The 12,542-nt window shown below is 39.8% G+C and overlaps 1 protein-coding gene across 2 annotated transcripts in view; it reads right to left on the bottom strand.

Annotated features, from left to right (window-relative positions):
- The window catches only part of LOC109413839 (neogenin), a 636,710-nt gene that overhangs the window by 20,399 nt on the left and 603,769 nt on the right, over positions 1 to 12,542 (bottom strand). Inside the window, exons 3-6 of one of the 2 annotated variants that reach the window (XM_062853347.1) lie at positions 7,688 to 8,444; positions 7,436 to 7,551; positions 6,562 to 6,724; positions 5,725 to 6,506 (exon numbers count right to left, since the gene is read on the bottom strand). In XM_062853347.1, coding sequence (XP_062709331.1) covers positions 5,725 to 6,506; positions 6,562 to 6,724; positions 7,436 to 7,551; positions 7,688 to 8,444 — 1,818 coding nt within the window. Of the gene's footprint in view, positions 1 to 5,724; positions 6,507 to 6,561; positions 7,124 to 7,435; positions 7,552 to 7,687; positions 8,445 to 12,542 lie in introns of both variants that reach the window. The other variant, XM_062853346.1, reaches the window with a different exon arrangement.

The raw sequence follows: 12,542 nt of genomic DNA, 5'->3' as shown, positions 1-12,542 counted from the left end.
GAGCAATGGGAGTATGTAAGGGATGCACATTGGTCGGGCTCCATACAAAGGAGCGGCCAAAACTCTCAAAAAACGGAATTGATATTTTTACTCTTTTTTTCGCCTTATAACAAAGATAATGTATTGTAGTTTTATGATTCTTAATTAAAAGCATATCAGCTTTTCAATGACATTTTCACTGCCAAAGTGGCCTAGGTCATAAAATTGAAAAATGAATTATTCGAAACAAGTAAAATAATAATATTTTGAGAATGGAATATATGTTTTATGTTATCCAGCATATGAAAGCTTGTTATTGAACTGTTTGAATGCACGTATGGTGCAAAATTAATATGTAACAAATCATTTCAAATTTTCATATATTGTACCTTAGAAATTTTGGTAATTTTTAAGTTAAAAAACGGTTCGTGTCGAAACGTGTCGCCGCAATTTAGAATATGCATAAAAACGTTTAAGCTTCTTGCAGAAATTTGCAGCTTATCAAATTAGAGCTATTTAAAAAAGTCTTGTTTTTTTCATATGTTTTACGTTATTTTTCTTTTCCATTTTTGACTGAAATTAAATTTATCTTCCCACATTTTTCACACGTTTTGAACAAACTTGATTGGATTTGATCGAAAGATGATCATTTAATCAAATTCAAATTGATTTTCTAACAAAAAACGCAAAAAATGTGGGGTTTGCTGATTTTTACCGTTTTTGAAATTATTGAAGTTACGTAATTTTTGAATACCCCTCTTTAAACACTAAAAATAAACATATCTAGACAACCTATAACTTCGATTAAACACATAAAAAGAGTTTTGGCCGAACTTTATCTTTTTCCGACCATTGTGGGATGATAAAGAGGTTGCAAAAGAAGTTGCAGAAGGGTGTAAGGAGTGGAGAGGAGCAGAGAGAGATTCAAAGGCGGTGAAAGGGGTGCGTAAGACGGATTAGGGTGGTTCAGAGAAGCTAAGGCGTTAAACAGGTTTCAGGAAATATATTATATCAGAAAGAACTCAAGCAGACTTCAGTTTAGTTTCATGGGTTCGTTACTGGAATTTTACAAGGATTTCAGCGGCCTTCGGTTTAAAGACTTCAGGTGTGCTTTAGGAGGATATCAAGGTGGGATTTAAGAGGGTTTCACGAAAGTTTAAGAGCGGTTTATAGACAGTTTCAGAAGGATTTCAGAAAATTTAGCGCAGTTTCAGAGGGGTTTTATATACTTTTGCGAAGTTTCTGATGGTTTGGAAGGTGTTAACGGGATTTATAAAGTGCTATTGCGGAATTTTCAGAGCATGTCTGGATGACATTTTAAAAAAAATTCTAAAGGGTCTTATCAACTTTTTTTTGACAAATTCCTGCATGAAATTGCAGATGAATTTGTCAAGGTGCTTCCGAAACGATTCATGGAGGAACATCCGTGTAAGTTTCCGGAAAATTGTCCGTAAGCATTTCTAGATAAACTTCGGGAAGACTCCACGGAGGAACTTTCAGAAGAATCTCCGAGGAACTCCTGGCAGAATTCTCGGAGGAACTCACGGAAGAACTTCTGGAAAATTCCCGGAGCAACTGATGGAAGAATATCTGAACAAAACTCACGGTAAAATTTCTGATAGAATTCCTGGAGGTATGATGATTTTTTGGAAAAATTCTCAAAGAAACTTCCGAAAGAACTTCTGGAAAAAAAATCGCAGGAGCTTTTGGAAGAGATAAGGATCTTCTTCAAAAGTTCCCAAAAGAAATTGTAAATTAATCCCCGTAGGAGCATCTGTAAGAATTCCTAGAGAAAACTCCGGAGAATTGCCGCTGAAATTTCTTAAAGAATCCTCAATGCGACTCATACAAGAACTCACAAAAGAACTCTTAGAAGAATTCCTGGAGAATTCCTAGGAACTCATGGAGCAATTGTTAGTAGATCTTAAAAGAGGAAAATGTAAGAATTCCCGGAGGAAATCTTATAGGAATTCCTTATGGAGTTCCCGGAGTTTTTTTTAAGAATTAGCGAAAGAATATCCTGGAAAACTTACAGAAAAATTTCAGATGAAACTGTTGGAAGAATCCCTGAATGGCATTTTGAAAGAAATTTCAAAGCGTATCTTTAAAAAAATCTGGACAAATTGGCGAAAAACCTCTACATGAAGAGTTGGATGAATTTCTTAAGGATCTTCTGGAACAATTCCTGTGAAAACTTCCACATGAGTTCCTGCAAAATCTCACGTGAGAATTTGCAGAGAAACTTCGGAAGAGCTTCTCGAAATAGTATCGAGAGAGCTTCTGGAAAACTCCATGAGCCAAGAATTTCTTTGGTAGACTCGCTGCAAAGCTTACCGAAGAATGCCTAAAGAAATTATCGAACTAATTTCTTCAGGCACTTTTTTCAACCCCTTTTTTGAACAATAATCAAAGAAAATTCCGTTAGTATTTCTGGAAAAATGTTTGAAGAAGCTTCTGGAAGAGATCACCAAGGATCTTCTACAAAATTTCCTAAAGAAACTTGTAGAAGAATCCCCGAAGAACTCCTGGAGGAATTCTCGGAGAAAGTCCTGGAGGAATTCTCGGAGGAATTCCTGAAGGAATTCTCGGAAGAATTCTCGAAAGAATTTCTAGACAAATTCTCGGAGGAATTCGTGGAAGAATTATCGGAGGAATATCTGAGAGAATTCTCGGAGGAATTTCTGGAGGAATTTTCATCGGAATTCCTGGAAGGATTGTCAGAGGAATTTCTGGAGGAATTCCTGGAAAAATTCTCAAATGAATTCCTGAAGTAATTCTCGAAGGGATTCCTGGGGGAATTCTCGGAGGAATTCTTGGCGAAATTCTTGGAGTAATTCCTGGAGGAGTACTTGGAAGAATTCCTAGACAAATTCTCGGAGGAATTCGTAAAGGAGTTATTGGAGGAATTCCTGGAGAAATTCTCGGGAGAATTCCTGAAGAAATTTTCGTAAGAACTCCTGGAGGAATTTTCTGGATTTTTCGGGAGGAATTCTTTAAGGAATTCTAGAAGGAATTCTCGGAGGAGTTCTCGAAGGAATTCCTGGCAGAATTCACGGAGTAATTTCTGGAGGAATTCCTGGAGGGATTCTCGGAGGGATTCTCGGAGGAATTCCTGGAAATATTCTCGGAGGAATTCCCGGAGGAATTCTCGGAGGAATTTCTGGAGGGATTTTTGGAAGAACTCTTGGAGGAATTTTCTGGATTTTTCGGGAGGAATTCTTTAAGGAATTCTAGAAGGAATTCTCGGAGGAGTTCTCGAAGGAATTCCTGGCAGAATTCACGGAGTAATTCCTGGAGGAATTCTCGGAGGAATTCCTGGAGGAACTCTCGAAGGAATTCTCGAAGAATTCTCGGAGGAATTCCTGGAGGGATTCTCGGAGGAATTCCTGGAAATATTCTCGGAGGAATTCCTGGAGGAATTCTCGGAGGAATTCCTGGAGGAATTCTCGGAGGAATTTCTGGAGGAATTCTCGGAGGAATTCCTGGAGAAATTCTCGGAGGAATTCCTGGAGGAATTCTCGGATTAATTCCTGGAGTAATTCCTAGAGGAATTCTCGGAAGAATTCCTGGAGGGATTTTTGGAAGAACTCCTGGAGGAATTTCTGGAAGAGTTCTCGGACGAATTCCTGGAGGGATTCCTGGAGGAATTTTCGGAGGAATTTCTGAAAGAGTTCTCGAAGGAAATTCCTGGAGAAATTTCCTGGAGGGATTTTCGGCGGAATTTCTGAAGGAATTCTAGGAGGCATTGCTGTACAGATTTTCGGAGGAATTCCTGGAATAATTTTCGGAGGAGCTTCTGGAAGAATTCCCGGAGAAATTCCGGAGAAATTTCTGGAGGAATTCTCGGAAGAATTCCTGGACAAATTCTCGGAGGAATTCCTGAAAGAATTTTTGAAAGAATTCCTGGATAATTTTTCAACGAATTCCTGGAGTAATTCTCGGAGAAATTCTTGAAGCAATATTTGTAGGAATTGCTGGAATGATTTTCGAAGGAATTCCTGGTTGAATTTTTGAAGAAATCCTGTAAGAATTCTCAGAGGAATTCCTGGAGTAATTCTCGTATTACTGGAGGAGTTCTCGGAGAAATTCCTAGAGGACTTCTCGGAAGAGTTCCTGGAAGAATTCTCGGAGTAATCCCTGGAGGAATTATTAGAGAAATTCCTGGAGCAAATCTCGGAGGAATCCCTAAAGGAATTAATGGAGGAATTCTTGGAGGAATTCTCGGAAGAATTTCTGGAGGAATTCCTGCAAGAATTCTCGGAGGAATTCCTGAAGGAATTATTGTAGAAATTATTGAAAGAATTCTTGGAGAACTTCTCGGAGGAATTCTCGGAGGAATTCCTGGAGGAATTCTTGAAGGAATTCTTGGAAAAATTCTCGGAGGAATTCGTGGACAAATTCTTGGAGGAATTCGTGGAGGAATTATTGGGGATTCGTGGAGGAAATAATGGAGAAATTCCTGAAGAAATTCTCGGGAGAATTCCTGGAGGAATTTTTGTAAGAACTCCTGGAGATTTTTTTTTGATTTTTCGGGAGGAATTCTTGAAGGAATTTCTGAAGGAATTCTAGGAAGAAATCTTGGAGGAATTCCTGGAGGAATTCTCAGAGGAATTCCTGGAGGATTTTTTGGAGGAATTTCTGGAGGAATTTTTGGAGGAATTCTCGGAGGAATTCTCGGAAGGATTTCTGGAGGAAGTTTCGGAAGAATTCCTGAAGAAATTTCTGGAAGAGTTCCCGGACGAATTCCTGGAGGGATTCCTGGAGGAATTCTCGGAGGAATTCTTGGAGGGAAATAGTCGGATGAATTCCCGTTGTAATTCCTGGGCGAGACGAGAAATTTCATTCCCAGAAGATTCTAGGAACTTTTTGGTTGGATAAAAAATCTTATAATATTTTAAAAGCTTTAAAATATAAAAACAATATTTTTATCTTCAACGAAAGATTATCATCAAAATATTCGAAAAATATGTTAACTGTTTTTTTGGAACGAGGCTAATTACTAAATAAATGCTCAGTGGAACTCCTACAGAAACCTTCGGTGGAGATCTTTAGGAAACTGCCGATGAAATTTCAAAAGGAATTCCTTGAGGGTTGAGGGATTTCCGGTAGAACTCCTAAATGTATTCCTTGTGAATCTTCTAGACTGCCGTTCTACGCATAACTGTCCCCTGTTATATGGGATCCCGTATTACATGGGGCAATTTGGCATAGAATGATAGTATAGGAGTTCCCAATGAAACTCTTGAAGATATCCTCAGTGAAACTTCTGGAGAAATTTTCAGGAGAACATCAAGAGAAATCTCCAAGAATTTCCGAAGAAATTTCTAGAGGAATCTGGAGCGATCCTGGAGGAACTCCTAAAGCAATACCCTGTGTAGTTCCTTGAGAAATTCCTAGATGAAATCTTAGAGAAATTTCTGGTGGAGATCCTACAGGAATTTTCTACGTAACTTCTGAATTCTTGAAGATGAAACATCAGAAAGAAATCTCTGTGGAACTTCTGGAGGATTTCACAATGGGACTTTCAGTGAAAGACCTGAATTGATTCCCAGTGGGAATCAGTGACACTCAGAGGATTTCGCGGAGGAGCTTCAGAAGGAATTTCTGGTAAATCTTTTTTAAAGAATTCACGAAGGAACTTCTAGAGAACTTAATTTCTATGGTAATTCCTGAAGGAATTTACAGCGTAATTACGTAAGGAATACCTTAAAGAGCTAAAAGATGACTGTAACCCCAAGAACTTACTTTTGATCCACCCGGGCTGCCCGGGAACCTGCGACTCGTCCAGATCGTTCTCGTACGTCTCGATGTGGTGCCACTCGCTAAACGGTCCCGAACCATTCACCGTCATGGCAGCGATCTTGACCTGGTACGCGGACAATCGGTCAAGCCCCTTCAGTTCCCAGTGCCGAACGTTGGCCGGAGTCGTGTCCACCTGCAGCGGTTTCTTGTTCTTCCGATAGCGAATCTTGTAACCGGTGATCTGTCCGTTGCGATCTTCCACCGGCGGCGGTTGCCACCGGATGGTGATCGACGTCGAGCTGGACGCTTCCAGGGTGACGTTCGAGGGCGCTTCCGACGGGACGGATGAATGGGTCTTGACGACGATTTCGTGCGAGGGATCTCCCATGCCCATCTGGTTCCACGGGACAACGTACAGCGTGTACTCGGTGTAGGGCCGAAGTTCGCTAATGGTGATATCGGTGGACATAGTGTCCGAGTACATTTCGTCGCCGTTGTCGTTTTCGGCGTAGTACACGCGGTACTTGGAGATCTCGGCGGTCGATGTCAAAGGTGGGTCCCACTGCAAATGGATCTCTTTATCGGAGAGGGCTTCACCGCGAATGTTCTGCGGAGGTCCAGCGATGTTCTCCTCCGAGTGGGTTCGAACTTCCAGCACTTGGGAAGACTCGCCGGAGCCGTGATTGCTGTTTCCGATCACCCGGAATTGATAGGTCTTCCCGGGTAGGAGCGATTGGATGTTAACTTCTTGTTCGTCGCGGGAATTTGTGGTGATTTTGCGTTCCCTGTAAAAGAAGGTGTGAGATTATCAGATGTAAGACTGCGTACCCAACACATTACCTCTCGCTGGTATGCATCTTGTAGTACACCGAGTAAGAGATGACCTCGTCCGGGTTCTTGGCCGGTTCCAGCCAGCTCAGGGTAATGAAGCGCGGCTTCACGATCTGCGCCTGTAGATCTCGCGGGGGTCCGGGGAGTGGCGCTGCAAACTTTCCACTTCCATCTAGAAGGTGCGTTTTCGGATATTTCCGCGTGACAGCGTTGATGGGATAGTGTGAATTAGAAAAGTGTCCAATTTCGGGTGGACCGGCTTCGGATGATCGTGTCCCAGTCGTTAGCGATTGGTACAGCTTGTTCGGGTCTTCGTTAGGTCTCAGGGCGTAGATTTTCCCAGAGTCGTCTTCGTCTTCGTCGTGGTCTTCCTCGTGTTCAAGGTAGTCATCGTCAGTGTAGTCGTCGTACTGGAACTTGTTCTGATTGATGTTGGCCTTGTCTTTCGTCTTCGACAGTAAGCTGTCTAAAATGCCCTTGGAAAGTTTTGGGTCGGAATGGATGGGCTTCTCGTAAGATTTCATTTTGCCTTGATTCTGGTGGTACTTCTTGTTCTTGTGTCGTTTTTGTCCTTTTGAAGTCAAGTCGAAACGACGAAACAAATGGTTGCATGCAAAATCATGTTGCCGAATAAATCATAATCAACCGAATTTCCCGATGTGAAACAGAACACGATCAACGCAAACCAACACAAATCGATAAATCGCACATCCAACGGAAGACGAGAAATGGAACGAAACCAGAAAAGAAATTTACGAAAAAAATATGTCATTTAAATGCAAAGAAAGAGAAACCAAGTAGAATCAAGTCAATCGTGGCGATGCATTTGCAGCTGACTGCACTCCAAAAAAAAAAGTGGATGCCAAGGATGGCAATAAATTACCTGGTTCGATGATCTCGAGCCGGGCCGCAGCTTGAACGCTCCCAGCCGGGTTGGTACCGATGCACTGGAACATGCCCGCGTCCGAACCAATGAGGCCGAATATTTTTAGATTGTGGCTGTTACGGTGAAGAAGAAAAAGCAGACAAGCATTAATCAATTGCACGGAATATATTGGCTTCCGATAAGGTCAATGGCTGTGCGGAAAGATATGGGCTTGTCGATTTGTCTTTTGTGCAATAATGAAGAACTCACCCTCCGACAATCTGCATGTACTCGTTCGGCGTAATCAAATCGCCATTCTTCAACCACTGGATAATGGGCGTTGGTTTGCCGTGGATCGAACACTGCAGCTCCAACTCCTCTTTCTCGTAGGCGACCTTATCCTCCGGACTCAGCATAAACTTTGGCGGAACTTGTACCTGGACCGTCGCCGAGGCGTCCAACGAATCCTCCGAATTACTCGCCCGACATTGATAGTCACCTGCATCCAGATCCTGAATGAAATTTATCTGCAACGACCCCGTCCCAATGATCCGAAACCGCGAATCCAAATCATTCATATCGATTTCCTCGCCATTTCGCAACCACTTGATCGTGGGTTTCGGGTTCCCATTGGCTACACAGTCCAATATGACCGTATCGCCTTCCCGAACCGTCTGCGGTTGAGGCACTATCACGAACGAGGGCGGCTCAAAACTCTGCGGCTGTCCCGCTGTCGACTTGATGTTCAAATTCGACTTACTGCTCAGGTTGGAGAATATCCCAGAAGTGACGTTGCACTGGTAGGTCCCTCGATCGGCCGGGACTACCTCGTCGATTTCCAGCGCACCCGAGGGCAACAGGAGCATCCGGGTGTAGTCCATATGAAGGGGGGATTCGTCTTTGAGCCACTCGACGTGATAGCGAGCCTCAAGACTGGAGGGCAGGGTGCTGGACATGCACTTGAAGTATGCCGTTTGGCCGGTGTACAGGTAGATTTCGTGTGAGTCCTGGTTGATCTCGGGACGATCTGTGGAGTAGATGAATGTAGGGTAAATCATAGGACATAATCAAATAATGACTGTAATAAAAGTTTCGAGATGTTCAACATTTGTAATTTCAATGGATTCGCCATGCAATTCCAAAACTCTTTATAATGAAAAATCCAACGGAGTCTGCTTAATGTTATTGATAAATTCTTTAAAAAATACATCAAAACATTGAAGAATTTCCCATGGAATTCGAGAAGACGTATTAGAATCTTAGTTATTTTTTTTAAATTCTACGCTTGGATTTGAATTGGCAAACCAGACCCATTTAAATAGAGCCTCAGACCAGAACTGTTCATGCAAGAGCTTTTGAAGATTTTTTCAAAGAGGTTATTCGATCAGAGATTAAATCATAATAGCATTAGAGTTTCATCATGGATTCCCACTCAAATTTATTCATCAATTCCACCAATTTTTTTTAGGGGCAGACTAGTTGCTTCTCCAGAGATTGTATTTGAGATTCTATAGGAGTTTTTCTTAGGAACTTCTGCTGAAACGACCCCAATATTGGGTTCAAAATTCATCTTTCTTGCATAAAAAAAAATGATGTACAAAATCACGGCTCCGACCCCAAGTCATATTCAAAATGCTGACTTTTTGTCAAATTTCATCTTTTATTTATTTTAGACCACTCCCATTCGATCAAAAATTAGTACAAGTTTATGACTCCCAATTGGTAGGGTAGTTTTCCAATTGTTGCACGGCTAAAAATTCACCAATTGTTGCACACCTTATAAGAATAACATGGAGTGTGCAACAATGGGCGAGTTTTTAGTCGTGCAACAATTGGAAAATTACCCTAATGCATTATCCGAATTCGTTCCGGAGATATTTCGGATTGTACAGGGGTAACGGAGGTACAAAAACAAATGAAAGTCATTGTTTCATGTGTTTTTGTATTTGTATGGGGATCGACTGTGATTGTGGATATGTTACGGGGATTTTCGGCTTCCAGTCTTCGCGTAATCATAAACGGATTCATGCTCTACACCTGACGTTTCGGCTATATGTATTAAGCCTTTTTCGAAGGATAGATAATTATAATGATTATAATCACTCCGTTCAATCGTGAGTTAGAATGTGTTGCACATAGTCGTTCGTCATCCATTCACTGCACATTCAACCACTGCAGTGGTTGAGTTCGATCGTTGGCGCACTTTTCAAAGATAGATTAGATTTGAAAAGTGCGCCAACGATCGAACTCAACCACTGAATGGATGACGTACGACTATGTTCAACATATTCTAACTCACGATTGAACGGAGTGATTATCTATCCTTCGAAAAAGGCTCAATACATGTAGCCGAAACGCCAGGTGTAGAGCATAAATCCGTTTATGATTACGCGAAGACTGGAAGCCGAAAATCCCCGTAACATTTGTATTTGTATTCTAGTGGAATTTGTTGTAAGACAATAATGCTCATAATTTTCAACCAAAACATGTTGTGAAACATATCACGATTCACGATTGGTGCATGATTGATACGTTGCACATGCTTTGGTTGATAACCAAAAGTGTACCCAAAGAGACCTCGGCGGAGCCTGTTTCAGATTTTCCGGAGTTGGTGCAGACTTTGGCCTATCTTTTCTAGCTCATTCTTTTAAAATCATGAGATTAGTACGCCACACTACATATTTTGGTTAAAAACCAAAATAGTCCTCAACGAGGCCCTTGCGGAACCTGTCCTAGTGATCTGGATGGGTCAATTCATTTATATCTGGTTATCGCAGTTGTGTTTTATTTTTCTCAAACGAATTCCACTAAAAATCAAAGAGTTACTCGAGAAATGCCTTAGTAAAACTCCTAGAAGATCTTCTAAAGGCATTCATGGAAGAATGGTAGGAGAAATGTTTGGAAAAACAAAAGATTCTTAAAAAATCTTTAAAAAAAATCCTGAAGAAAAATTACTGAAGAAATGTCTGAATGAATTCCTGGAAAAATTCATGAAGGAATTCCTGGAGGTATTCTCGGAGGCAGAGTGTAAAAATTCGAAGATCCAAAGTAAAGATTGACCTTTTGTTTTATTTTTTCATTCGTGTTTGGTCACATTAATTGTCAGCTGAGTGCCTCTCTTTTGCCATTCAATTCTCTGTCATGAATATTTTCTTGCACGTCATAAAGAGTCCAATTCCTGTTAATAATTTGACCTAATGAACAAATAGAGCAGATAGTTAGTATTCTAATTAACAAGTTTTGTGATGATTTGAAATATAGTCAAGAGTTACGGTCTAGTTATGATTCTCAGTGAAAATTATCAGTGACAGAAAAATGAATGAAGAAGTGAAAAAAATCACTCACCAAAACGATTTACTGCCCATAACTGCATAACAGTCACACTTGACAAAAGTAGATTGGAGAAAATTGAGCTCAATATTTGCAACTTGCGTTAGTATGCAAGAGGATAGAAATTAAAAAAAGACAAAAATTCAAAATAAATCCTTTTTAATGAAATCTTCTAAAGCTCTTCTTCTATGCTAGGGGAATAGTCGGAAAAATAATTAGACCATGATTGACGGTACGCTATGAAGCCAGTGTGTATTCCCAATGTGACTGTTATGCGTGCGGTTATCCATATTCGTGAATATTCGACAATGAGACAAAACGACTTGGATTTTTTTTTCACATTTTGTAGAACAAACTAGTCAATTTTATTTTGCTGGATGAAAGTAGTGATAATTTTGAAATGATACTCGGTGTTAACTCAATATTGACAAAAACTGCAAATGTTACAAATATGCAGTTATGGGCAGTATACTAATTGAAAATGAAAATTTTAAACTTTGCTCGGAGAAAAAGAAAATACAGGAAGAAAAATTCTTCAGCAATTTATGCGGGAATATGTATCCAGTGCTATTGAAATAGCTGAAAAAAATTGTAGAACAATTTCTGCTGGAATCCCGAGAAACATTCCTGAAGTCATTAATGTTAGGATTTCTATTGGAATCTCTGCAAAAAATCATGGTTGAATTTCCTGGAAAAACTTCTGAAGAAACCGCTGAAGGATTTTTTTTGGAAAATCATGCTTTGGAATTTCTTAATAAATCTCTGGAAAAAATGTCAAAGAAATCGGTTTTCTGGTGCTTCAAGAAAAGGAAGATTTTCTGAAGGAATACCTGGAGAAAGTTTATGAAGAAATTCATAAACGATTTTTCAAATGAATTCTTGGTGTAAATTTTGGATGAATATCTGAAGAATTCCCTGGAGGAATTTCGTAAAAATCTGTCGACAAACTTGTTAGAATCTGAAAATGGCCGCCACAATGGCCAACTTTGGTACATTTCGAGCGTACAAATCTCTTCGTAAACAAAACCAGCGCACCTGATCTAAGAAGATCTCTTCAAACTTAGTACAAGTGAGCAAAACCCTAATTAAAATATACTGTTGTTTGAAGCTTGCTTCTTAAGATTTATATGCCTTAAGTTCTAATGCACTGTTGAAGCGGGATTCAAGGCGTTTGTCCTTAAGTATCTGTAAAAATTTCTTAGAGGAATTTCTAGAACAGTCCAAGGGTATATTTTGGAAAAAAATCAAGCAAGATTTTTTAAACAAATCATTGGAGAAAGTTCTAAAGGAATTTCTGGTGCACTTTTTGAATAAAAAAATGGATAATTTTTTTCGAAGCGTTTGACAGATTTTTTAAATTGCCTGAAATAATACCCGAATGAGTTTCAGAAAAAAAAAATCCGTAGGAGAATTTTTAAAGAAGGCCAATTGAATGGGTTTTAGGTGAATCCTTGACTTAAATCTTGGAGAAAACTCTAGAATATTTTGTCAAGGATGCCTTTGGAGAAATTTTTGGAAGAAATTCAACTTAATTCATTATCGATTTTTGCGGCTTAACCAGACGAGTAGAAGTTTTGCCTAATTCTAAAAGATAGACTTTACCCGAGCAGAAGAGAATAACAACAGCATAAGAAAATGTGTTATTTTGGCAAAATAACTGAGTAATAAAATAAGTTATTCTCAAGTTATTTACATAACAAATTATGTTATAAGCTTGTCTGTCATAAGCGGCAAAATAACAAAAATCATAACAAAAAAATTTTCCTGGAAGACCAATTTAATAACATGTTTTGTT

Source organism: Aedes albopictus, chromosome 2, assembly GCF_035046485.1.
Source record: "Aedes albopictus strain Foshan chromosome 2, AalbF5, whole genome shotgun sequence".
In the NCBI taxonomy this organism is placed as follows: domain Eukaryota; kingdom Metazoa; phylum Arthropoda; class Insecta; order Diptera; family Culicidae; genus Aedes; species Aedes albopictus.
This window is presented reverse-complemented; position numbering and strand designations above follow the sequence as displayed.